Source organism: Entelurus aequoreus, linkage group LG27, assembly GCF_033978785.1.
Source record: "Entelurus aequoreus isolate RoL-2023_Sb linkage group LG27, RoL_Eaeq_v1.1, whole genome shotgun sequence".
In the NCBI taxonomy this organism is placed as follows: domain Eukaryota; kingdom Metazoa; phylum Chordata; class Actinopteri; order Syngnathiformes; family Syngnathidae; genus Entelurus; species Entelurus aequoreus.
Window position 1 is genome coordinate 24,346,648 of NC_084757.1, and position 25,861 is coordinate 24,372,508.

Genomic DNA, 25,861 nt, shown 5'->3' on the forward strand with positions numbered 1-25,861 from the left:
CAGATTACATTACAAAACATCTTTGACAAAGCATGATCGTAATGTAAGACGATTTTTCATTTTGTTATGGTAGTTTGACCGGATGTGACACGTGGAGCTATTATTCTGAAGCTGAAAGTGTGTAATTGGTATAAAAAAAGGTGTCTTGACATGTCTCTGATAAGTGACTCTAGACTTCCTGTCTACCGTCTTTTTTTTCTGTCAAAGTTGTATTCCATCTTACTTAAGCGGTTAGTGTAACAATTTACATTCTATGTTTTCAATGCACTCAACTGTAATCCAAACACAGAAGTGAACCTGCTCCTCCCTGCAAGCGGCAAAGCGCGCCAGCAAGCAGTTGCTGCAGTGATGTAGTCTCATGGCGATCAAAGATAAATGGTCTCGTCTTGTCGGGAGAACGACTTGCCATGGCTTCGGACATTTGATTTCCCTTAAGTCTCCTTTTTTTGTGCATTTCTGCTTGCTATTTTGGCTCAACAGTAACCTAAACACTATTACATTTCCCTACGCTATGGAATAGGCCGAGAGTCAAAAAGGAGTAAGGCACAAGCGTGCTAAATTTTATTTATTTTAGTGTGTCTTGTTTGGGTTAAAAAAAAAAGGAAACTTCGACATGTGATTGGACTGCTTAAATTGTATGTGACTTAAAGCCTACTGAAACCCACTACTACCGACCACGCAGTCTGATAGTTTATATATCAATGATGAAATCTTAACATTGCAACACATGCCAATACGGCCGGGTTAACTTATAAAGTGCAATTTAAATTTTCCGCGAAACTTCCGGTTGAAAACGTCTGTGTATGATGACGTATGCCCGTGACGTCAATCGTTGAAACGGAAGTATTCGGACACCATTGTATCCAATACAAAAAGCTCTGTTTTCATCGCAAAATTCCACAGTATTCTGGACATCTGTGTTGGTGAATCTTTTGCAATTTGTTTAATGAACAATGAAGACTGCAAAGAAGAAAGCTGTATGTGGGATCGGTGTATTAGCGGCTGGCTGCAGCAACACAACCAGGAGGACTTTGACTTGGATAGCAGACGCGCTATCCGACGCTAGCCGCCGACCGCATCGATGATTGGGTGAAGTCCTTCGTCGCTCCGTCGATCCCTGGAACGCAGGTGAGCACGGGTGTTGATGAGCAGATGAGGGCTGGCTGGCGTAGGTGGAGCGCTAATGTTTTTTGCATAGCTCTGTGAGGTCCCGTAGCTAAGTTAGCTTCAATGGCGTCGTTAGCAACAGCATTGTTAAGCTTCGCCAGGCTGGAAAGCATTAACCGTGTAAATACAGGTCCATGGTTTAATAGTATTGTTGATTTTCTGTCTATCCTTCCAGTCAGGGGTCTATTTCTTTTGTTTCTATCTGCATTTAAGCCCGATGCTATCACGTTAGCTCCGTAGCTAAAGTGCTTCGCCGATGTATTGTCGTGGGGATAAAAGTCACTGTGAATGTCCATTTCGCGTTCTCGACTCTCATTTTCAAGAGTATATAGTATCCGAGGTGGTTTAAAATACAAATCTGTGATCCACAATAGAAAAAGGAGAAAGTGTGGAATCCAATGAGCCCTTGTACCTAAGTTACGGTCAGAGCGAAAAAAGATACGTCCTGCACTGCACTCTAGTCCTTCACTCTCACGTTCGTCATCCACAAATCTTTCACTCTCACTCAAATTAATGTGGTAATCGTCGCTTTCTCGGTCCGAAGCGCTCTCGCTGCTGGTGTAAACAATGGGGAAATGTGAGGAGCCCTTCAACCTGCGACGTCACGCTACTTCCGGTACAGGCAAGGCTTTTTTTATCAGCGACCAAAAGTTGCGAACTTTATCGTCGATGTTCTCTACTAAATCCTTTCAGCTAAAATATGGCAATATCGCGAAATGATCAAGTATGACACATAGAATGGATCTGCTATCCCCGTTTAAATAAAACAATTTCATTTCAGTAGGCCTTTAAAACTCAAATATTTTTTTATAAAACAAACCAATTCATGCCTTTATTCAAGTGGATGAAAGAACAAAAGCAAAATAACTGCAGGTCTCTCACCTGTCCATCCTCTGGCACAGTTGCAAGTGTATTTGTCGAGGGGCAGTAAGTGGCAGACGCCTTTGTTGGCACAAGGGTTGTTGGGGTAGCACGTGGAGTTCTGAGGAATGTGGCAATGCTGCCCGATGAAGCCAAGCGGGCACATGCAGGTGGCGCTGCCGGGTACAGGTATGCCAGCTAGCATGGACACGGAGCAATTCCCACCATTCAGGCAGAAGCCGGGATGGCAGGGCTCCTTATGTTGGCAATATTCACCCAGGAAGCCTGGTGCACATCTGTGGAGTGATACAAACAGCTTATCAACATACATATCCAACATCACCTGAATATGTGGTCGCACGTAGCAGGTGTCTGTCAATTTAAGAACAATTGAATGCGCTGGTAAGATTGAATTTATTATAAATACATGAATACCAAGTTTTTTTGCTCCGACAAGAATAAGGGGAAGCTGAGCTTGGTGAAAGGTTAAGCTAAGGTCGGTCATGTTGAAGAAGAAGTTGAAAAGCAGAAGGATGTGAGATGGAGTTATTTGGAAGTTGTTGACTGAGACCTGGTAGAAGCAATCAGCTTTAAACAACATTCGTGTTGCAGACGGTTCGAGCCAGAAGCAAAATAGTCTAGCCCAAAGTCACTGGAGTGCTCTGCATGTAGCCACAGACAGCCACTTCTGCTTAGGCCACTCCCACCAGGACACGCTGCCTCTTCCATCCAAAACCATCGCAGCTAAAAGCGTGTTGTACAGTGCTATTTGCCAAGTGTTCGTCTGGATCCTGACGTTCAAATGCCTACCACATCAGAGGATGGGGGGTGCCCATGCCACTTTAACCGGTTCAGTTTTTTTCAGTTTCCATAAAGATATTACATTGTGGGTACCGCAAAATGTTGCATTGCAAAGCGTTCAAAGAAAGCCATGGTGAAAGACCACTCTATCATTTTATGACCACACTTGGGCTCTGAATTTTGCGCACTACAACAAAGTGTCTCTGTTCATTCCCCTCACTGTGCTTAGTCATCATCACCCAATGATTTTTTTGGGGGTCTTTTCTTTTTCAGTAAGAAAAATACAAGATTGCACAACACTGAAGTGTGTTAGGCACAATGTTCCCTTTACAAGCATCCATTCAGCTGCTTTTTCTTACTGGTTTCTATTTTCTCACACCACTTCTGCCTGTCTGTAATGAGTACCAAGTGTGTTAACAAGTTTACAACAATAATGTAATTTGTAGAAAGCACGGCTTTGCATTGTTGCATTGTGTATAGGCACATGGCGGACATGCTGTCTTGGGACTGTGGGGCGATGGAGCAAACCTGCCGCTTTCTACAATGGCCTCCTGCCTCCCATGATGGGCTCGGGTAACATAACTGGAAAGCGAACATAAAAACATACACCAGACCAGAAGAATAATAATAGTCGAGATTGACGAAGAGACTATAATAAGAGAAAAATATAGAGTCCAATAACTACGATTTATTACTCATTCCAAAAATTGACCAAGATCCATTAATTAGAAATGGACACCTGACCTCCTTCCTGCTTCCACAACAGCATATCTGCAAAGAAACACCCTCCCACACACGCAAAACAAACACCTAATAATGTCCCTCACTAAGCTAAACAAAAACACAGCCTAGTCAAGAAATCATAACAAGAAGATGGCCTTTCGGACAATTAGGAGTGCTCTTTTTTCCCCCCTGTCACCATAATCCTTCTATCCTCCCTTGCAGAGTAATGACAGGGCCCTCGCTGCCCTGTGACACACAACACTTTAGCCACACACAAAAAAAGCAGGCGTTAATGTGAGGTTTACATTTCACTGGTGTTCCATTTCAAACACTGTTAAAACAAAGGCAAATTGAAAACATATTTACTAAGTGGCAAGTAAGTAAAAAACATTTAAAAAACAAAAAACTTTGGCTGTAAATTAGAGATGTCTGATAATATCGGACTGCCGATATCATCGGCCGATAAATGCTTTAAAATGTAATATCGGAAATAATTGGCAACGGTTTCAAAAAGTAAAATTTATGACTTTTTAAAACGCCACTGTACGGAGTGGTACACGGACGTAGGGAGAAGTACAGAGCGCCAATAAACCTTAAAGGCACTGCGTTTGCGTGCCGGCCCAATCACATAATATCTACGGCTTTTCACACACACAAGTGAATGCAAGCCATATTTGGTCAACAGCCATACAGGTAACACTGAGGGTAGCCGTATAAACAACTTTAACACGGTTACAAATATGCGCCACACTGTGAACCCACACCAAACAAGAATGACAAACACATTTCGGGAGAACATCCGCACCCACATTTCGGGAGAACATCCGCACCGTAACACAACATAAACACAACAGAACAAATACCCAGAACCCCCTGCAGCACTAACTCTTCCGGCACGCTACAATATACACCCCCTGCAACCAAACCTCAAACCCGCCCCTCCCAAACCCGCCCACCTCAACCTCCTCATGCTCTCTCAGGGAGAGCATGTCCCAAATTCCAAGCTGCTGTTTTGAGGCATGTTAAAAAAGAAAAATGCACTCTGTGACTTCAATAATAAATATGGCAGTGCCATGTTGGCGTTTTTTTCCATAATTTGAGTTGATTTATTTTGGAAAACCTTGTTACATTGTTTAATGCATCCAGCGGGGCATCACAACAAAATTAGGCATAATAATGTGTTAATTCCACGACTGTATATATCGTTATCGGTTGATATTGGAATCAGTAATTACCGTATTTTTCGGAGTATAAGTCGCACCTGCCGAAAATGCATAATAAAGAAGGAAAAAACATATATAAGTCGCACTGGAGTATAAGTCACATTTTTTGGGGAAATTTATTTGATAAAACCCAACACCAAGAATAGACATTTGAAAGGCAATTTAAAATAAATAAAGAATAGTGAACAACAGGCTGAATAAGTGTACGTTATATGAGGCATAAATAACCAACTGAGAACGTGCCTGGTATGTTAACGTAACATATTATGGTAAGAGTCATTCAACAACATATATAATAATAACATATAGAACATGCTATACGTTTACCAAACAATCTGTCACTCTTAATCGCTAAATCCGATTAAATCTTATACGCCTAGTCTCTTATGTGAATGAGCTAAATAATATTATTTGATATTTTACGGTAATGTGTTAATAATTTCACACATAAGTCGCTCCTGAGTATAAGTCGCACCCCCGGCCAAACTATGAAAAAAACTGCGACTTATAGTCCGAAAAATACGGTAAGAGTTGGACAATATCGGATATCGGCAAAAAAGCCATTATCGGACATCTCTACTGTAAATGTCAAGCCTAATTTTTTTGTTGCAGCCTGTTTTCAAGTTACAGTAAATGGTTCAATTTACGCCTTGATTTAATTGGTCTCTTTTAGTAGCCAGTTGCGGGATATACCAAAGCAACGGCCTGTGTCTTAAATTTGTACCGCATTATAAAACATTTACATGATAGTTGTGGCTGTAAGCAACCTCCTGATGTAGTTTTTTTACTACTGCCACACACACATAAAGCTGAGTCTATTCCACGCCACTGTGGAGTCTGTTCTCCTGTATGTCTGCGAAAGCTAATGGTTCGACCCCGAGACAGACAAGCGGTAGAAAATGGATGGATGGATGGATGGTTGATCATAACACACCAACAGCAGCCTGGAGTGCAACACTGCTAGCGCCACAACAACATCGCACTCTCTCATTATCCACTAATCACGGCGAGTGAGACACATTCAGAAACTCCGGAAATATCATCATTACAACACAAGCAAGCAATTTTTTGCCGGTTCTCTATGTTCTGTATTATTGCTGGTTTTGCCTACAATAATTATGACAATTTGTTGTGGATTGTATTTCTTATTTTCAAACGTATTTCTGAGGTATAATTTTATTTATATCGCTCAAGTATTTTAATTAGTAGTCTGATCAACATGAATGTCCAAGGATTCCGTAAAAATTAGGGCAAATCAGTGTTTTTCACACATTCATTTATTTGTGGCGGCCCGCCACGAAAGAATTACGTCCGCCACAAACAAAAAATTAAAAAAATAAAACATTTATATATATATATATTTTTTTTTTGTCCTGTCCAGCTTCTCAGGCAAATCATATAGTTGATGTAGATGCCCATATAGGCTGTTCAGATTTACTTTACAAAAGAGAAGTGTAGGATACTTCTCTTGTTGCCTTATTTGTATTTGACCACTACTGTTTTCTGTTTATTTGTTACTGACTGTGGCAGGACACCTCTGCCTCTGTTTCACTTAATGTTGCTGGTAAATAATATGGTTGTAGTAGTAGGCTAAAGTTAAATTATTTAGTATGCAATAATTAAAGGGGCAGCGCTTTAAGAGACATTTTAGCTTTTATATTTTATAAGGTATATTTTTTGTAAGAACCACAATTAATGAATATATTTCAGTGAATAACTTATTGTTCAAATCTGTATATAAATATGTGCATAAAGTGTTGTAATTATATTGTAAAATGGATGGATGGATGGACGTTTAAAACAAAACTGTTATTATTAATTAGTAAGTATAAATTTTTTTAGCCTTTTTAGAGAAAATCATATCATTGTAGTAAATTATGCAAATTACTCGATGATGTCATGGTGACCACGCCCATAGCCACGCCCCAACCGCCACAGGTATCTTGGCAGTTTATGGGAAACACTGCAAATAATATATATATATTTTTTAATCGGATTAATCACATTTTGGAATTCTGATGAATCATGATTAATAAACAGTTGATTACTTGCTTGCATAGTTTAAATTTGCTCAAGAAAAGACAACGATATTTGTAAACAAATGCAATTTTATTATGTGAATGTCATCTAAGAACGTTTTTAAATGTTTTACTTGAATGGTTATAATTTACAGTATTTGCACAAAACGTGGTAACTGTTTTATCTAAGGTTTTTTCAGGCTGTATTTTTTTGTGAAAATTTGCCAGCAAGCACACCAGTGTAAAGTCACAAATTTTTCCCCGGACGTATGCATTGTTCTGATCATTGACCGTAGGGCCGTTAAGATAGAGCTCGTACGGTCAAACTAAGGCTTTGTCTACACTAAGCCGGATAACCCCTTAAACGAATAATTATTTAGCCTAAGCCTCGTTTCAGCCACACTAATCTATCGTTTAAGGTTCCCCTCCTCGGACAATTTTTTACACGGGTAAGTGTGCCGTGTATTTCTTGAATCTCCGGCACTTAGCTTTGTATGGACTCATTGCAGTGGTTGATTAATGATTAATTCACTAATTGTTTGTGATTAATCACATGAGTTAACGTATGAATTTTGACAGCCCCAGTAAAAATATAAAGGAATTTTTTTTTTGTTACACCAACCCAACCCCACCCTTTTTAATTAGGGCTACTTTTTAAGCACATGCAACATTATTTGCTACTATTATCTGTTAAAATGTAAACAATACACATCCCTAATAATGAGTGGTCAGTTCATTCTATTAAATTCAAGCCTTTATTGTCAGCATATGATAAAAAAAAAACTGAGTTAACGCTGGACACTACTGCTATTACAAAAATTGGTTCTGTATGTATGTCTTGCAATATTGGTTTGGTTTTTATTCATTTGGAACATGCATGCAATGTTATGTTGGAGTACATCCCATGGTCACAGCTATACAATTCAACATGACTGAAAAGGAAAAAGAAGAACTATTTCCTATTTAATCCTACCAACTCTCTGTATCAAAGTAATAATTACAGTGTTTCCCTCAAACTGCCATGATACCTGTGGCGGTGGGGGCGTGACTATGGGCGTGACTATGGGCGTGGTCACCATTACATCAGAGTAATTTGCATAATTTACTATAATTATATGATTTTCTCTAAAAGCTCAAAAAATGTATACCGGTACTTACTAATTAATAATAACAGTTTTGTTTTAAACGTCCATCCATCCATCCATCCATTTTACAATATAATTAGAACACTTTATGTACATATTTATATATAGATTTGAACAATAAGTTATTCACTGAAATATATTTATTAATTGTGGTTCTTACAAAAAATATATCTTATAAAATATAAAAGCTAAAATGTCTCATAAAGATCTGCCCCTTTAATTAGTGCATACTAAATAATTTAACTTTAGCCTACTACTACAACCATATTATTTACCAGCAACATAAAGTGAAACAGAGGCAGAGGTGTCCTGCCACAGTCAGTAACAAATAAACAGAAAACAGTAGTGGTGGTAGATCAGAGCTTCATCAAACATCTGATCCACTGAACAAAGAGCTCCAAAAATCTTGAACTTTAGACTGCCATCAGTTTTACTCCCTACACTTAAAGGCCTACTGAAATGTTTTTTTTTTATTTAAACGGGAATAGCAGATCCATTCTATGTGTCATACTTGATCATTTCGCGATATTGCCATATTTTTGCTGAGAGGATTTAGTAGAGAAAATCGACGATAAAGTTCGCAACTTTTGCTCGCTGATAAAAAAAAAGCCTTGCCTGTACCGGAAGTAGCGTGACGTCACAGGAGCTAGGATTCCTCACAATTCCCCATTGTTTACAATGGAGCGAGAGAGATTCGGACCGAGAAAGTGATGATTACCCCATTAATTTGAGCGAGGATGAAAGATTCGTAGATGAGGAACGTTACAGTGAAGGACTTGAGAGGCAGTGATGGACGTATCTTTTTTCGCTCTGACCGTAACTTAGGTACAAGCTGGCTCATTGGATTCCACATTCTCCTTTTTCTATTTTGGATCACGGATTTGTATTTTAAACCACCTAGGATACTATATCCTCTTGAAAATGAGAGTCGAGAACGCGAAATGGACATTCAGTGCCTTTTATCTCCACGACAATACATTGGCGAAATGCTTTAGCTACGAGCTAACGTGATAGCATCGTGCTTTAACTGCATATAGAAACAAAAAAAATAAACCCCTGACTGGAAGGATAGATAGAAAATCAACAATACTATTAAACCGTGGACATGTAAATACACGGTTAATGCTTTCCAGGCTGGCGAAGGTTAACAATGCTGTGCTAACGACGCCATTGAAGCTAACTTAGCAACCGGACCGCACAGAGCTATGCTAAAAACATTAGCTCTCCACCTACGCCAGCCAGCCCTCATTTGCTCATCAACACCCGTGCTCACCTGCGTTCCAGCGATCGGCAGAAGGACGAAGAACTTCACCCGATGTGTTTGGCGGCCCGGAGACATAGGAAGTCAAGGTGAGGTCGGCGGCTAGCGCAAACAAAGTCCTCCTGGTTGTGTTGCTGTAGTCCGCTGCTAATACACCGATCCCACCTACAACTGTCTTCTTTGCAGCCTTCATTGTTCATTAAACAAATTGCAAAAGATGTCCAGAATACTGTGGAATTATGAAATGAAAACAGAGCTTTTTGTATAGGATTCTACAGGGTACCATAACTTCTGTTATACTGACTTCGTCACGCGCATACGTCATCATACCGCGGCGTTTCAGCCGGATATTTCCCGGGAAATTTTAAATGTCACTTTATAAGTTAACCCGGCCGTATTGGCATGTGTTGCAATGTTAAGATTTCATCATTGATATATAAACTATCAGACTGCGTGGTCGGTAGTAGTGGGTTTCAGTAGGCCTTTAACCATGTGTTTCCTATTGCCTGCAGACTTTGCACCCTTTGTTATATACACATGTTGTGTTTCTAATATAAATACATTTAATAAAGTCAAATACAAATAAGGCAACAAGAGAAGTATCCTACACTTCTCTTTTGTAAAGTAAATCTGAACAGCCGAAATGGGCATCTACATCAACTATATGATTTGCCTGAGAAGCTGGAGAGGACAAAAAAATAAATAAAAATAAAAAAATATTATTTTTATTTTTTTAAATTTTATTTGTGGCGGACGTAATTCTTTTGTGGCGGGCCGCCACAAATAAATGAATGTATGGGAAACACTGCATTAATAAATGTGTTCACTTCCCGCACAAAAACTTAGGACATAGGCGTGACCCCAGGCATAACCACAAGATGAGGCCAGACGCACGCATCCCACCCCAAACTCTCAAACGTGTATGCTTGTAGAAAAATGACTATGTGGTCAAAAAAGGCTGTTTTCTTTTAGACTTTCTCAAGCAATCCAAATAATTATTTAAGCATTTCCTACAGTATATACAGTATAGTGACTTTTCAAATATACAGCCCCGGCTATAATTACAGCTTATTCTGAAGAGGCATTAAAGAGTACCATTATGCAGTGTGTTGCCCGGCATCCTTGCTACTCTGATCAAATAGCAAACGTTGGGTCCTTTAATTAGCACATGTGGCAGCAGAGGCCACTCTAGCTACTGAAAAACCTACAACCGTCTTTGTGGCAGATGCGGGGAACGATGCATATCTTTTCATTTTTCAACAGCGATATTACAATCGTAGAACCAAATGCCATAGCGTCAGGAAACGATAACACCCTGTCTTTCAGGTTCCAGCGCCAGACAGAGAGCTCTTTCTAAGTATCGCTCCAGCCCATGGCAAACAGACAAGGCTGTGCATGATTCACATCATTGTCAGGAATTGGTGTCACTAGAGAGGAAGTATTTGGTCAATGAATGTAGCATATGGAGCAGTGTGTCATTACTGCACAATGTTTGTTTCTCCACAAATAAACACCACTAAACGTGAGCTGTACTTTCATGTACAATTTGTGCAACTCACTGACTTGTCCATCTATAGGATTCTTTGTCATGGATCTGTGAATGCTTTTGTATTTTGTCTTCTCTTTTCACATCTTCTCGTGCAGCTTTCTGCAGTCCTTCTTTTTACCTCTTTCTCACTTCTCCACCTCACATTTTTATCCCACTCAAGGTGTCAGGTTTCTACAGCTGGTTCACATTAGCTCTCCCATCTCGCGCACACAATCCTCCCTTCCCCTCTACCTCATGCTGACCTCTGCTGTCCTGGCTGGCTGGCTATTGGACTTTAATGAGCACACAGGGTTAGGCTGAATCTCACATATACAATCGCCCCCATTTTTAATCCATATACTAGGCTAAGTCAATCTTGTGTCCCCTCCACCTCTCCTCTGTGCCGATTTCCACAGGTCACCTCTCCAGAGTTCAGCCCTCAACTCTAGACGTTCCAGTCCCCGTAATCTAGTCTCAATGAAGCCTAATAACTCCAGCGTGCTTTCCCCCCTGCGGCAATCACAGGAAGGCAGTGTGAGTGCAAGAAGTGTGTGTATAAACCAGCTCACGTTTCAAACCACGAACGTTTCTCCGGCATGACTAAAGCCTGTTCCGTGCATTATTGCTCTGTATGTGCATGTTTGGACATATAGTATGTCAGTGGGTTCATGCCTACGCACAAACAAAACGGCGGCTTTGGCAGCAAAAGGATGGAACACACTTGTGTATTAAATATGCCAATGTATTTAATTCCTAAGAATGAAGGAAATAAAATAAAGACACAGAACTACCAAGAATCAGATGGAAAAAAAGTCATGCAGTAAAAGCAGGAAGCCACGCAGTCTTACTGAAAAAACTGAATATGAAGTTGAAAGTAGGCGGAGTGTCGAGTCGTGCAGTAAAATCTCAGACTTTTTAGTGACGTGGTTCAAAAAGACTGTACGTAATAAACTGCGGTAGGCAACTATAGTAACCCACCATGGTGGGTCGGTGAGTCATTATCTTGTCTTAGTGGTTGTAATGAGACCTAACTTTAGCTCTTCAAACATAACCAACAGTCCTTTTCATTACTTAACCAAAAACATGGCTGGAATAAATGGTGTAACTTGTCAATAATGTAATTCCCATTTGTTATGGCCCGTCGAGCTGAAATCAAATAGAATTCCCTATGTGGCTTTTGATGCAGTTTGTTTTTTATGTAGTTGTTAATCCTAAAGCAAGATTGACGAGATTGGATGACCACATGTTAAAAGCAAAATAAACACCAACGTGGACTGCTTAGTTTATGTCAAGATAAAAACTACTAATACCCTGAGGTCCCTAACATAGCTTTTGTCAACAATTTAAATTTCAGTAGTGTACTGGAAGTGTGTTGACAAAATCTAGTCCTGATGCTGGAATTTCATTTTAAGGGCTTATAGTAACGCCTAATGGGAACAAGGCATTTTGTGTGCAAGTATGTTTAATGCTAATAAGCTGTTCCTAACTTACAGCTTCCATATCTGCAGCTGACTGACAGATAATTTGCAGAGCTCCAAGATTTATTTTCAGATGTGTAGCAAAGCCTTTTTTGTTTTGTTTTTGTGGAGCACACAAGTGGGGGACAGTGTTTCCCATAAACTGCCAACATACCTGTGGCGGTGGGGGCGTGGCTATGGGCGTGGCTATGGGTGTGATCACCATGACATCATCGAGTAATTTGCATAATTTACTACAATGATTTGATTTTCTCTAAAAAGGCTCAAAAAATGTATACTTACTAATTAATAATAACAGTTTTGTTTTAAACGTCCATCCATCCATCCATTTTACAATATAATTACAACACTTTGTGTACATATTTATATACAGATTTGAAAAATAAGTTATTCACTGAAATATATTTATTAATCATGGTTCTTACAAAAAATACATCTTGTAAAATCTAAAATCTAAAATGTCTTTTAAAGCTCTGCTCCTTTAATTAGTGCATACTAAATAATTTAACTTTAGCCTACTACTACAACCATATTATTTACCAGCAACATAAAGTGAAACAGAGACATAGGTGTCCTGCCATAGTCAGTAACAAATAAACAGAAAACAGTAGTGGTCAAACACAAATAAGGCAACAAGAGAAGTATCCTACACTTCTCTTTTGTAAAGTAAATCTGAACAGCCTATATGGGCATCTACATCAACTACATGATTTGCCTGAGAAGCTGGACAGGACAAAAAAATTAATAAATAAATAAATTTAAACAAAAATATATATATATATTTTTTTTTTTTAATTTGTGGCGGACGTAATTCTTTCGTGGCGGGCCGCCACAAATAAATGAATGTGTGGGAAACACTGGGGGAGATGATATTATTCTCAAGTTTAGTCCTAATAAACATGCTTAAGGAATATTACATATTACACAACTACTGTTAGAACATATTAAACTAGAAAAGCACTCGGAGAGTGTAGACCTCCACCAGGCCCCATCTCCCAATAGCAAAAAAATATTTGAAAAAAAAAATGCTAAAACCAGACGGTGATCAGGATAAAACCTGCTCAGTGGCCTTGTGGTTAGAGTGTCTGCCCTGAGATCGGTAGGTTGTGAGTTCAAACCCCGGCCGAGTCATACCAAAGACTATAAAAATGGGACCCATTGCCTCCCTGCTTGGCACTCAGCATCAAGGTTTGGGGTTAAATCACCAAAATGATTCCCGAGTGCGGCCACTGCTGCTGCTCAGTGCTCCCCTCACCTCCCAGGGGTGGAACAAGGTAATGGGTCAAACGCAGAGAGTAATTTCACCACACCTAGTGTGTGTGTGACTATCAGTGGTACTTTAACTTTAATAACCCCCAAAATATCAATCACTTGTTCCTCATCCCATCTGACATTTCTTGCAAGTTTCATCAAAATACACCAACAACTTTTTGAGCTACGTTGCTAACTTCTGTGACAGACAGACAAACGGACAAACAAACCGCAGCGAATACTTGGGCCAAAAATCTGGAAAAGACAGAAAAAGAAGCACTGAGCAAAGTTGGCAACCCCTCTCTGCAAGGCTGAGCTCAGTGTACGGAGCGGCGGACACACGTCCCCAAATTGGCTGCATCGCCAGGCACAATAGGGCTGCGCTGCGGGGAACACCCCAAAATCAAATCACTTGTTTCTTATCCCAATTCTGACATTTCATAGAAGTTTCATTAGAATCTGTGCATACATTTTTTTGCTAATAGACAGACAAACACACCCCAGCAAATACATAACCTCTTGACAGAGGTAAAAATAAAATGTTGCATATTAAACCTTTAAAGTACCCGTAGAGTGGAAAAACAAGTTGACTTTATATACTTGTGTTTCATTGTAACCATTAAAACAATTTAATTACATTTCACGAAGTATGTGAAAATACAGTGTAAACATCACAAAATGCCAAAAATTCAGTCAGCCATTTTGAATATTTTCAGCAATTTTAGAAATTCGCAAAAATTTGAAAGATTTATGTTGTTTATCATTCACAATCCTTACGTAACACATGAACCTACTGTATATACTTGGCTTTTTTTATGTATTCTAAATTGTAAATAAATAGCTAACAATTGAGTCAACAGATCAAGGGGTCCTCTATTGCGCCCAATATACCCTCTAAAAACATCCAGAAACAGCCAACAATATTCCATTTACATGTCGTGACCTGAATATTAACCAAATATGAGTGATATTGTATATAAGCGCTAACACAGACAACCTATTTTAGCGGCGCATTGATAGCAGTGAGCTAATGCTAGTTTACACTGCTGTTGTTGACAAACTGAGCCGGCGGCTAGCAGTCTCAAACTTGTTAAAAGTAAATTGTACATTATAATTCATGCATCTCTCACCTGGCAGTAGACAAATGTGGCCATGTATCGAAAGGCTGGTTGACTTTGACATCCGCCCCGAGATCGCAAAAAAACCCCAAAAAGATGCTCGTTGTGGCAACTTTTTTTTGTAACCCTTCTGAGGACTGTGATCGATTCTTCATCTAAACGGAATTATGTGAGCGTCCCGTCGGTCGGCATCCCAGCGAGAGTGGAAATTGTACAGTAAGTATTTGTTTTATTATGGTTTGTTACGGTGGGTTTGTATATTTAGGACCTGGCAATGCTGCTGATGCCAGTGTTTCAATAAAGCTACATCCGTTAAGCACTCTGGCTTCTAAAACTTAGTGCTGATCCTCTTTGTTTTATGTTCTCAAAAACACAAGGTTTTGGATCATAATTTGACAATCCTTGTTGGCTCTCATAAAGTCTGCTTGATTAGCATTGTCGTTGATGGGGAAGGGATCTGTGGTTGCTACCTCCACCTCCCGAATCACGTGACTGGCTTTCTCATTAACTCTCAAAATGGCTCGGGATTCTATGTGAAATTTATACAATTTCGATCATATCTATCTATTCACAAACTTTGGAAGTCTTTTGGTGTCATAAATCAAATAAATATGATAATAGCGTTAATTCAGAGGCAACGTTTTTTTCCACTCTACTAGTACTTTGATGATGTATTACGAGTAGGGATGCAACAATTAACCGGTTTACTAATAACCATGATTACAATCGTCACGGCCATTTATTAAACAAAGGCTCCACAAGACTGTTTGTTTCATTCCTCCTCACTCTCTATAAACGAACATAATGCTGATACCTTGACGGAACAAAAACAAAATTATACCAGCTGTGCACGCTTGTATATACAGTATACAAGCCTATCGAAAGAGACGCTAGCATTCTACAATAGCTTAAAAATGGCAGCAGCGGACTTTTCCCACCCAAAAAAAGTTGAAGTTGGCAGATAGTTCAATATTTCAGGTGCTTTAAAATGACTAGGGAGTCATTGAAAATTATGGCTCACCCATTTGCAAAACCCGCCAAAAGAAAGTTGCGGCTTAAGGGTCTAATCTGCCCAATATGGTCCAGCATTAGTGGTATCACCACTAAGCTTTACATGCCAAAGTAAAGGTAAGTCATACAATCTGAGTTAAATTATGTTGGGTGCAAGTTACTTCATAGAGAATTGAGTTAAATGTAACGGTGTCACTTAAAATTGGTAGCTTAGCGTTGATACAGTTCAGTGTAAACATACCGCAACAGGTACTCCTGTCAAGTGCATCATTCAGTGACTATTTAATGTTAGAGATTGCGTCTTCCTTCTGTGTGAATAAACCATAGGCATTGTAAGTTAATACAGCAAGTGTAAAACACTAACATAACATCAGGGAGCGTGTAGAATAACAGCACTATACCATGGGATCAAATTATGAGCATTCTATGAGTAACATTTTACCCTGGGGTATTAATAAAGTACATTTTAGTATTATAATAATAATAATGAAAGTATTAATGAATTTATTTAGTATTAATAATACTATTACATACTGTTATTTTAATATTATTTGATTACTCTTATTTCCAACAGTATTAAAAAACATCAAAATCTCAAAGTAAAATGTGATTTTGTAAATTACTGTTGTGGAATCAATCAATGAGTTACAATTAAAGGCCTACTGAAATGAATTTTTTTTATTTAAACGGGGATAGCAGATCCATTCTATGTGTCGCGATATTGCCATATTTTTGCTGAAAGGATTTAGTATAGAACAACGACGATAAAGTTCGCAACTTTTGGTCTCTGATTAAAAAAAGCCTTGCCCCTACCGGAAGTAGCGTGACGTAGTCAGTTGTTCACCTTCTCATATTTTCCTATTGTTTTCAACGCAGCTAGAGCGATTCGGACCGAGAAAGCGACGATTACCCCATTAATTTGAGCGAGGATGAAAGATTTGTGGATGAGGAACATTAGAGTGACGGACTAGAATGCAGTGAAAGACATATCTTTTTTCGCTCTGACCGTAACTTAGGTACAAGCTGGCTCATTGGATTCCACACTCTCTCCTTTTTCTATTGTGGATCACGGATTTGTATTTTAAACCACCTCGGATACTATATCCTCTTGAAAATGAAAGTCGAGAACGCGAAATGGACATTCACAGTGACTTTTATCTCCACGACAATACATCGGCGAAGCTCTTTAGCTACTGAGCTAACGTGATAGCATCTGGCTCAAATGCAGATAGAAACAAAATAAATAAATCCCTGACTGGAAGGATAGACAGAAGATCAACAATACTATTAAACCATGGACATGTAACTACACGGTTAATAATTCTCAGCCTGGCAAAGCTTAACAATGCTGTTGCTAACGACGCTGAAACTAACTTAGCAACTTAGCAACCGGACCTCACAGAGCTATGATAAAAACATTAGCGCTCCACCTACGCCAGCCAGCCCTCATCTGCTCATCAACACCCGTGCTCACCTGCGTTCCAGCGATCGACGGCGGGACGAAGGACTTCACCCGATCACAGATGCGGTTGGCGGCTAGCATCGGCTAGCGCGTCTGCTATCCAAGTAAGTCCTCCTTGTTGTGTTGCTACAGCCAGCCGCTAATACACCGATCCCACCTACAACTTTCTTCTTTGCAATCTCCATTGTTCATTAAACAAATTGCAAAAGATTCACCAACACAGATGTCCAGAATACTGTGGAATTATGAAATGAAAACAGAGCTTTTTGTATTGGCCTCAATGGGGGAGCCATACCTCTGTTCTACTGGCTACGTCACGCGCATACGTCATATCCAAAGGAGTTTTCAACCGGAAGTTTAGCGGGAAATTTAAAATTGCACTTTATAAGTTAACCCGGCCGTATTGGCATGTGTTGCAATGTTAAGATTTCATCATTGATATATAAACTATCAGACTGCGTGGTCGGTAGTAGTGGGTTTCAGTAGGCCTTTAATATAATGAGTTATAATTGTGAAATCGTGATTATTACTCAGACTATTATCGTACAGTCAAAATCCATAATCATTACGTCTCTAATTACAAATGAAGATAGATTTAAACTTTAAATGTGTAACACTATACTAGCAATGTTATCAGTGACAGCACCAACTTTATGGTGTGTGGGTTTATGTAGGCTGGTTGCTACATTCCACACAGCTTTGCAAGTCTTCCTCTTAGGTAGGGCTGCACAATTAATCGTATTTTCATCTCGATTTTGACTTCTCACGATGATAAAAATACTATAATCGGAAAAAAAAAAAAGATGCATGCAAATTGCCGAACTTGTAAAGGTGAAACGGATCAAAGAGTGTCGGAGTGAAAAAAAAGACCAAGTTTTCAAGAAGTTTAAGATCTCACCATCGCTGCTACTTTTTTTTTGACACAGTGCTAGTTTGCCCAATCATTACTCAATAAACAACAAAAAAGTGAGGCCGTATGATTTCCGCGTTAACGTAACCGCAGACGGAATCCCAGAACTGACAAATAAAACAGAATCCACTTCTAAATACATAATATAACGGAAATTGACACGAATGCATGAAATGTTCTCATTACGAGGAGAAAGAACATTTGTTTAGGAAAATAATGTGTATGGGACAGCTCATTTATTCCCGAAACTCTCAACCGAACTAAACAATGAGGAGACGGAAACTTGAAACAGTGTCTAAACTACAAAGCTGAAGCTAGCAAGAACAATCCATATAATCACAACACATCTCATCTGCTAGTGTTGCTGTGAATGACATCAATATACAAACAGCACAGCAATCTTAAGTCTCTCTATTTTTTTATTTTTTTTTAAGTCAAGTATCCTCAATGCTTGTCAAGCTCAGAACAATAGCACACTTCTCCCCTTCATAATAACAGCACTTTTTTTGCCATAATTGTCTGGCCCTATTCTTAAGCCATGTCTACACAAACATGGATACTTTAAAAACTTTTCTGTGTTTTGGTCTCTTGTCCACACCCATATGTGAAATGAAGTGAATTATTTTTATATTAGCTTTTTCTCTAGTGACTCAAAGCTCTTTACATTGACAAAGCCATTATCTACATTTAAGATACATTTACACTAGTGTGGGTGGCACTGGGAGCAAGGTGGGTGAAGTGTCTTGCCCAAGGACACAACAGCAGTGACTAGGATGGTGGAAGCTAGATTCAAACCAGGAACCCACAAGTTTCTGGCCGGCCGCTACCATATGAGCCACGCTGACCCTGATACATATACGTTTGTTTTTTAAAACAAATATAAGTCTTTTGAAAACTCAACCTGCAGTGGAGAGTTTGGGTAAAGGATGGGTAAAACAGAGTTTTGGGTTGTCCAATCAGATTATGGAAAAACTGTCCATCTTCAACAAGTACAATAACAAACACCACTGGCTTACTGAGAGAATTTATCGTATGTTTAAGTGAAACGTACTGCGACTTTTGCTCTACACTGACCTACAAAGTGTCAATATGGGCTTCAAAGGACACTGCTTTTCCACTCTGCAATAGTTAACGCACTCCCGTCAGCGCAAATGGCAGCAGTTTAAGGCAAGCCCTGGTTGGACCTCAGGTTGACAATGTTGACAAGCAAGTTGATATTTTGGAAGAACGGCATGAGAATTTCCGCATGTCAAGGATGTCATTATTGAGATGGCTGAGCTTTTTTGCCCACCCACGGACTGAAAACTGTCATGAGATCGTCGTCAATGTTGTTAAAAAATGTGCCTGTACACATTACTATTTAGCAGATGAAGGGGGACTACGTAAAACGGCAAAAATGTGTCAAGAATAGCACAGCGAGTTTGCAAAGGCATGGAATATGAACTATATACATAAAACTAGCAGTTACCGAGTCCAATGTAGAGCAACTTAGGCCTTGTTCACACTGCAGGTCAATATAAATCGGATAAGTATGTGATGCGACGGCAGTGTGAACGATCCCTCACTCCGGTCACATTCGTCCGACCTGAACGTCATCAAAAAGCAAGAAGCGTCATCATTCTTTGCCAAAACAGATGGTGACAAAATAAATGAGCAGAAAACAGGTAAAAAATGATATGTTTTAGTGACTCACGTTAATGTTTTACCACTCCTGTCTGCGACTGCTCGCCCACACGCTCTTCGAAGCAGACGTGGAAGTAAAAATGTCCTGCAAACTGCAAGAACCAAAATGCTTGTCCTCTTCCTTCTCAATCGTCTACACCAGGGGTGTCAAACTCATTTTAGATCGGGGGCCAAATGGAGAAAAATCCACTCCCAAGTGGGCCGCACTGGTAAAATCATGGCATGATAACTTAAAAATAAAGACAACTTCAGATTGTTTTCTTTGTTTAAAAATAGAAGAAGCATATTCTGAAAATGTACATATCACAATGTTTTTTTTTTTTTTTTTTACACTTACAATAGTATTCTATCTTTATTTGTCATTATTTATACTTTCTGAATAAATTATGTGATAATGTTCATGAGTCAACTCATTGGTGTTAATTTTCAATCGATCAAGATAAAAAAATTATATCAAAATCAAATGACAGGATGTTATTTATGTGGTTTGATCATTTTCCTCGATTGATGTACTAACATGTGGTTTATTTTGTACAAATATAGCATCATCTACAAAGATGCAAAGAATTGCTATTGCGACATCCAATGGACACATTTAGAACAGCAGTTTCTTTCATTCAAAAATTTCAGGTTCATTTTTACACTTAGCAAACTCATCTCGCGGGCCGGATAAAACCTGTTCGCGGGCCTGATCCGGCCCTCGGGCCGTACGTTTGCCACCCCTGGTCTACACGCAATATGTCAATGCAGAAAATGTTGACATTGATTGCACAAACCTCTTGAAATTACCACAAATGCACCAGGACTGAGGCCAACCAGAATTGAAGCCATTTTTACTTGCGTGGACATCAGGGTGTCATGTTTGCATGTAGGTCAGATTGTGTTCACATTAGACATCGTAGTTGTTTTTGTAATGTGAACAACTACAAAAAAAAGATCAGATTTGACACATAACCGGAATTGGACATCTGACCCTGCAGTGAGAACATAGCCTAAAAGTACATGTAGATAGGAGATGCAAGTTGCCTCTATATTGAAGCTATTATCCCATCAACAACAATGCTAATCAAGCAGAGTTTGTGAGCGCCAACGATTACAACAATTATGATCCAGAACCTTTTATTTTTTATTCCAAACACATAGAGGACGTGCAATATGTTTTAGAAGCCGATTGCTAAACGGATGCAGCTTTGTTGTAAGACTGTAGCATCAGCAGCATTGCTAGGTGCTAAACATAGAAATTAACCATAATAAACCAAAATAAAACAAACATTTACTGTACAAGTTCCACTCTCGCTTGGATGCCAACCGACAGGATTCCGTTTAGATGAAGATTCAATGGCAATCCTCAAAGAGGCTTAAAATATATAAATACACATACACATACTGAATATACATACACTCACTTAGCACTTTGAGATTTTAACAAATGTAAAGTGCGTTACAAATGTAATCCATTATTATTATTATTATTTTATTACACACACATATATAAACGTGTATGTACACATATATACGTCAGGGTTTCTCTTTAATGTAATTGAATGTGGCGTGCCGCCACGACATTTTCATTACCGCTACACCTTAAAAATAAGGTATTTGTTGTTTTTTTTTACTTGAAAAGGAATTCAAAGTAATATAATATATAGGGGTGTAACGGTACACAAAAATTTCGGTTCGGTACGTACCTCGGTTTAGAGGTCACAGTTCGGTTCATTTTCGGTACAGTAAGAAAACAACAAAATAAAAATGTTTTGGTTATTTATTTACCAAATTTGTAAACAATGGCTTTATCCTTTTAACATTGGGAACACTATAATAATTCTGCCCATGTTAATCAACATTAAACTGCCTCAAGTTGTTGCTCAGATTAAATACAATGACAAAACGTTTCTTCTACATATAAAAAGTGCAACATTAAACAGTTTCAAGTTAACTCATCATGCTTAATTTATTACAGCATTTGGGAAGCCTGTAGTTGATTTATTATGTAAATGTTATATTTTTTTAACATGTGATAGCAGGGACCCTGCCATTCAAAACTAGGCTGCTCCATTACTAATGATTAATGTAACTATAGCTTAAAAAAATAGTACAATAGCAATAGGAGAGACTATTCATCCCTGAACACCATGGAGTTCATGTAGGCTTAATGATGCAGTTACATTATTATATCAACTATCAGAGACAGAAACTCTTCATTTAACATAATGTCTTTTTTTGCTGCTTCAACACAGCTCAATCAACACAGAAAAAGGTAAAGTGAAATAACAGACAGACAGGGCTTTGCTGTCCGTAACACACACACACACACACACACACACACACACACACACACACACACACACACACACACACACACACACACACACACACACACACACACACACACACACACACACACACGCACACACCGCAAAATGAGCTAGCGTTACGCTAAAAGCGAATTAGCTTTCACCTCAAGCCAGGACTGCGAGCAAGCTGAACTGCCTTTTATATTTCTAGAAGGTCAACGGGCTCATAGTGATGTTACTAGTAGTTGATTGCGAGGTGTTTATTATAATTTGGGGAGAGTCCGCAGCCTGATGCTTACCTGCTAAACGCTAAGCCCTGACTACATGCACTCTGAATACGCACTGCTGATTGGCTGTTACCACTCTGAATACGCACTGCTGATTGGCTGTTACCGCTCTGTTTGTAACCAATCAGATGGTTGTGTGGGTGGGAGAATGCTGGCTGCTGTGTAGACGACTGAGAGACAGAGGCTGAAGGAAGCGGAGGCGGCTACTTAATATGTTCTTGTGGAAACTCGTTCGGTACACCTCCGAACCGAACAGAAACCCCTGTACCGAAACGGTTCAATACAAATACACGTACCGTTACACCCCTAATAATATGTTGCAGCCCCCAGAAGAAATCACAGAAAGTCTGACGCTATTTTTAACTTTTATTACCAATCTTATGAAAGCAAACGGCGCAATTCCAACAGGTTTTACCTCCAGTGCAAACACTTTCGCTTCCCCAGGCACACAACAGCACATTGTCATTCTCCACCAATCACCTTTCAGGCACGGACGGTGTTCGCAAACATGAGAAAAATGTAATCCATACCACACAAACACAAAGCATTAACACCACCCAGCTGGTGGTTACAGTATGAATCGATATGTATAGCCTATTTTTCGTGAGCTATTGACAAGTGATGTACCGAAAATTCGACAATCAAAAAAAGACAGCCGAAAACTACGCTGCCGGAACCGGATATAAACAAAACCCACGCCATTGTCTGGACTGTTGTCAGCAATGTGGACGTAATTTTAATATATTGCGGACCGCCATCTACAAAATGTGCAAATGTTTAGAGGACAGTGGCGGCTTTTAAAGAGAGAAAGTCCAACTGGAGCAACAGCGCGAAGCAAGTGTGACGTCATGCTTGCTGTAGCTCGCCTTTTTCGTCAGGAACATCCAGGGACAGAAGTAAAGAGTAACAATAAACATGAGTACATACTATAATAACACCAGAAGAAGATGCTAGATTTGAGTTGTTTTTATGAAGTTACTACAAGTCTGTAAACACTTCATTAATCAATCAAAGTTTACTTATATAGCCCTTAATCACAAATGTCTCAAAGGGCGGCAAAAGTACATTGTTCAATAAGCAGCAACAATTGAAAATATACGTATGTTAATACTAATCAATAATAACATATTTGTTTTTAAATGTACGTTTACATTTTTTTAGCCTTTTTAAAGAAAATCATGTCATCATAGCAAATTATGCAAATTACTTGACAGCGTCACGGTGACCACGCCCATAACCACGCTCCCACCACCACAGGTATCTTGGCAGTCTAGGGGAAACCCTGTATGTATATATACGTATATACTAGGGGTGCAATGATACACTAAATTCACGGTTCAGTTCAATATTTTAGTGTTTTTTCGATGCAAAAAAAGAGAAATGTCCATGCCTTTTTCACTTGAAGTTTATTACAATTATCATCATTTTTGTCTGAACTCAAAAGTACAGTTTTTAAATTCAATTGAATGTATCTGGTGCAGCTATACCTGCCCCGTTTTCTACTGTGCATACTTAGCACCATATACAACAAAAATAGCACCTTGTAAAATAAAAAAGTAAATTAAATAAATGCATCTGATAAATCCCCCACCTTCTGTGGTGCATTCTTAGCAGCTGAGTAACAGCGGGTGATATACGGACACTGCTGTCTCTAATTGGGCTTTTGTCTTGTTGTACAAAGCAGGAACTACAGTATCGGTGAAATAGGTTCGTGAAGGAAACTTGTAACAGGACTCAAGCATTCGCAGCTAACCCGACATTTTCCACAACAGAAAAAGGGTCGCATGTCGACAGCAATAAAAGTAGCAATCGCCTGATCGATTTATTTTTCCTCTCTTTGAATCTCTAAATGCCCCGGGTAAAGTTTGTAGCCTCTGTGTTGTCGCCCTTGTTTTTGTTTGGTTCGCATCGGGGAGATGTCGGCGTAAATGTGTTGTCATGTTTGTTGTATTTCCCCTGTCGTTGTGAGATACTTGCTACATACCGTTGTATTTTTGTCCATGACACGCTTGCCATCAGGGTCATACTTGACACAAAAAACAAAGCAATTCCACTTGCCAGATCTGAATAATGATAGTATATTTTATTATTATATTGTATTCATCCTTCAGTGTTACCATGCAAATGTGACACTATGTGCCCCTTTTTTTGTTGCATGTAGCTGAGATAGGCTCCAGCGCCCCCCCGGGACCCCGAAGGGAATAAGCGGTAGAAAATGGATGGATGGATGGAAATGTTTTTTATGTCTGTACAGCACTTTGGCCAACTGGGGTTGTTTTTAAATGTGCTATACGAATAAATAAACTGAACTGAACTGGAGGATCTTCGATTTCAGGTATATTTGAGGCATAAGCCATGTTGCAACGAGCCATACTATAGAAGCTATAGCTTGCATTTAGCTTCTGTCTCAGCAGCTTGTTTGGGTCTGAATGAATGTAGGAAGCGTAAACTTGACTATGCTGCCTAAGGCGGCATAGTCGAGCGCAGATCCACTGAGCTTTTAGCACAGAGCGTATCGTCAGAAGTTGATAAACCTAACCGAAACCATTTTATCTCATATTCAATACGAATACGTGTATTGATGCACCCCTAGTATATACTTATATATATGTAGATATACGTGTACACGCATACATATATACACACACACGTATATACACATACATATATATATTTTTTATTTTTATTTTTTTTACTTCGGACGTCCCGTTGGACAGATTGTGGACGCTGTCGGCCGTTGGTTGGGGACCTGTGCCATAGACCAATAACATATGGTCCCATTGGAAGAGCCTACTGAACAGCTCATTCGAAGACAGAAAGAATGACCTATTTTAAGATTGTTATTAAAAACCTGTATTGTTGCCTACAGGCTATAGTCAGATGCAACAGGCAGCCCCACTCACTCCTAATACTTTAACCGAATGGGCAAAGTTCCAAAGTAGCCCTCATGCAGTCTTTGCACAAAGCCACCCTTATCTTTGTGGTTTTGGTCTTAATCACATCAAGAGAACTGTTTTATTTATATATATATACATACATACATACATACATATATATACATACACATTTTATACATACATATATATACATACACATTTTATATATATATATATATATATATATATATATATATATATATATATATATATATATATATATATATATATATATATATATATATATATATATATATATATATATAAATAAAGGTGATAGGTCTTGTGTGGTTTCCAGTCCCCTACACTACGATCGTTATCATACAGCAAACAAAGTTCAATCTGTTCAAATCCGAAAGAGTCCAACATTTTAAGGAAAAATCGCTTCTGAAGTCGCAGAGTTTAAAACGCTGAGACATGATTTCTCCACACAGTTTTTTTCGCCCTGCAGTAATTGCAGTGCTTAATTTGTTTTAACAATTGCATGTGTTACGGTGTGGCAGGTAAAAGTTATCTTTAATAAGAAAAAGCTGGTTTCATACTAGGGATGTAACGATATAAAAATTTCATATCACGGTTATTGTGACCAAAATGATCACGGTTATTTTAATCGCGGTATTGTTGACTGTGCACAAAAATTACTTGTCTGCACATTATAATGTTTTGATTTTATTTTTATTAAATAGACCCATTTTTAGAGAGCC

At 38.9% G+C, this 25,861-nt stretch overlaps 1 protein-coding gene across 1 annotated transcript in view; it reads right to left on the reverse strand.

The window, feature by feature from the left end:
- The window catches only part of notch2 (notch receptor 2), an 87,328-nt gene that overhangs the window by 30,914 nt on the left and 30,553 nt on the right, over window positions 1-25,861 (reverse strand). Inside the window, exon 3 of the mRNA XM_062038942.1 lies at window positions 2,050-2,324. Within this exon, the coding sequence (XP_061894926.1) occupies window positions 2,050-2,324 (275 nt within the window). The remainder of the gene's footprint in view (window positions 1-2,049; window positions 2,325-25,861) is intronic.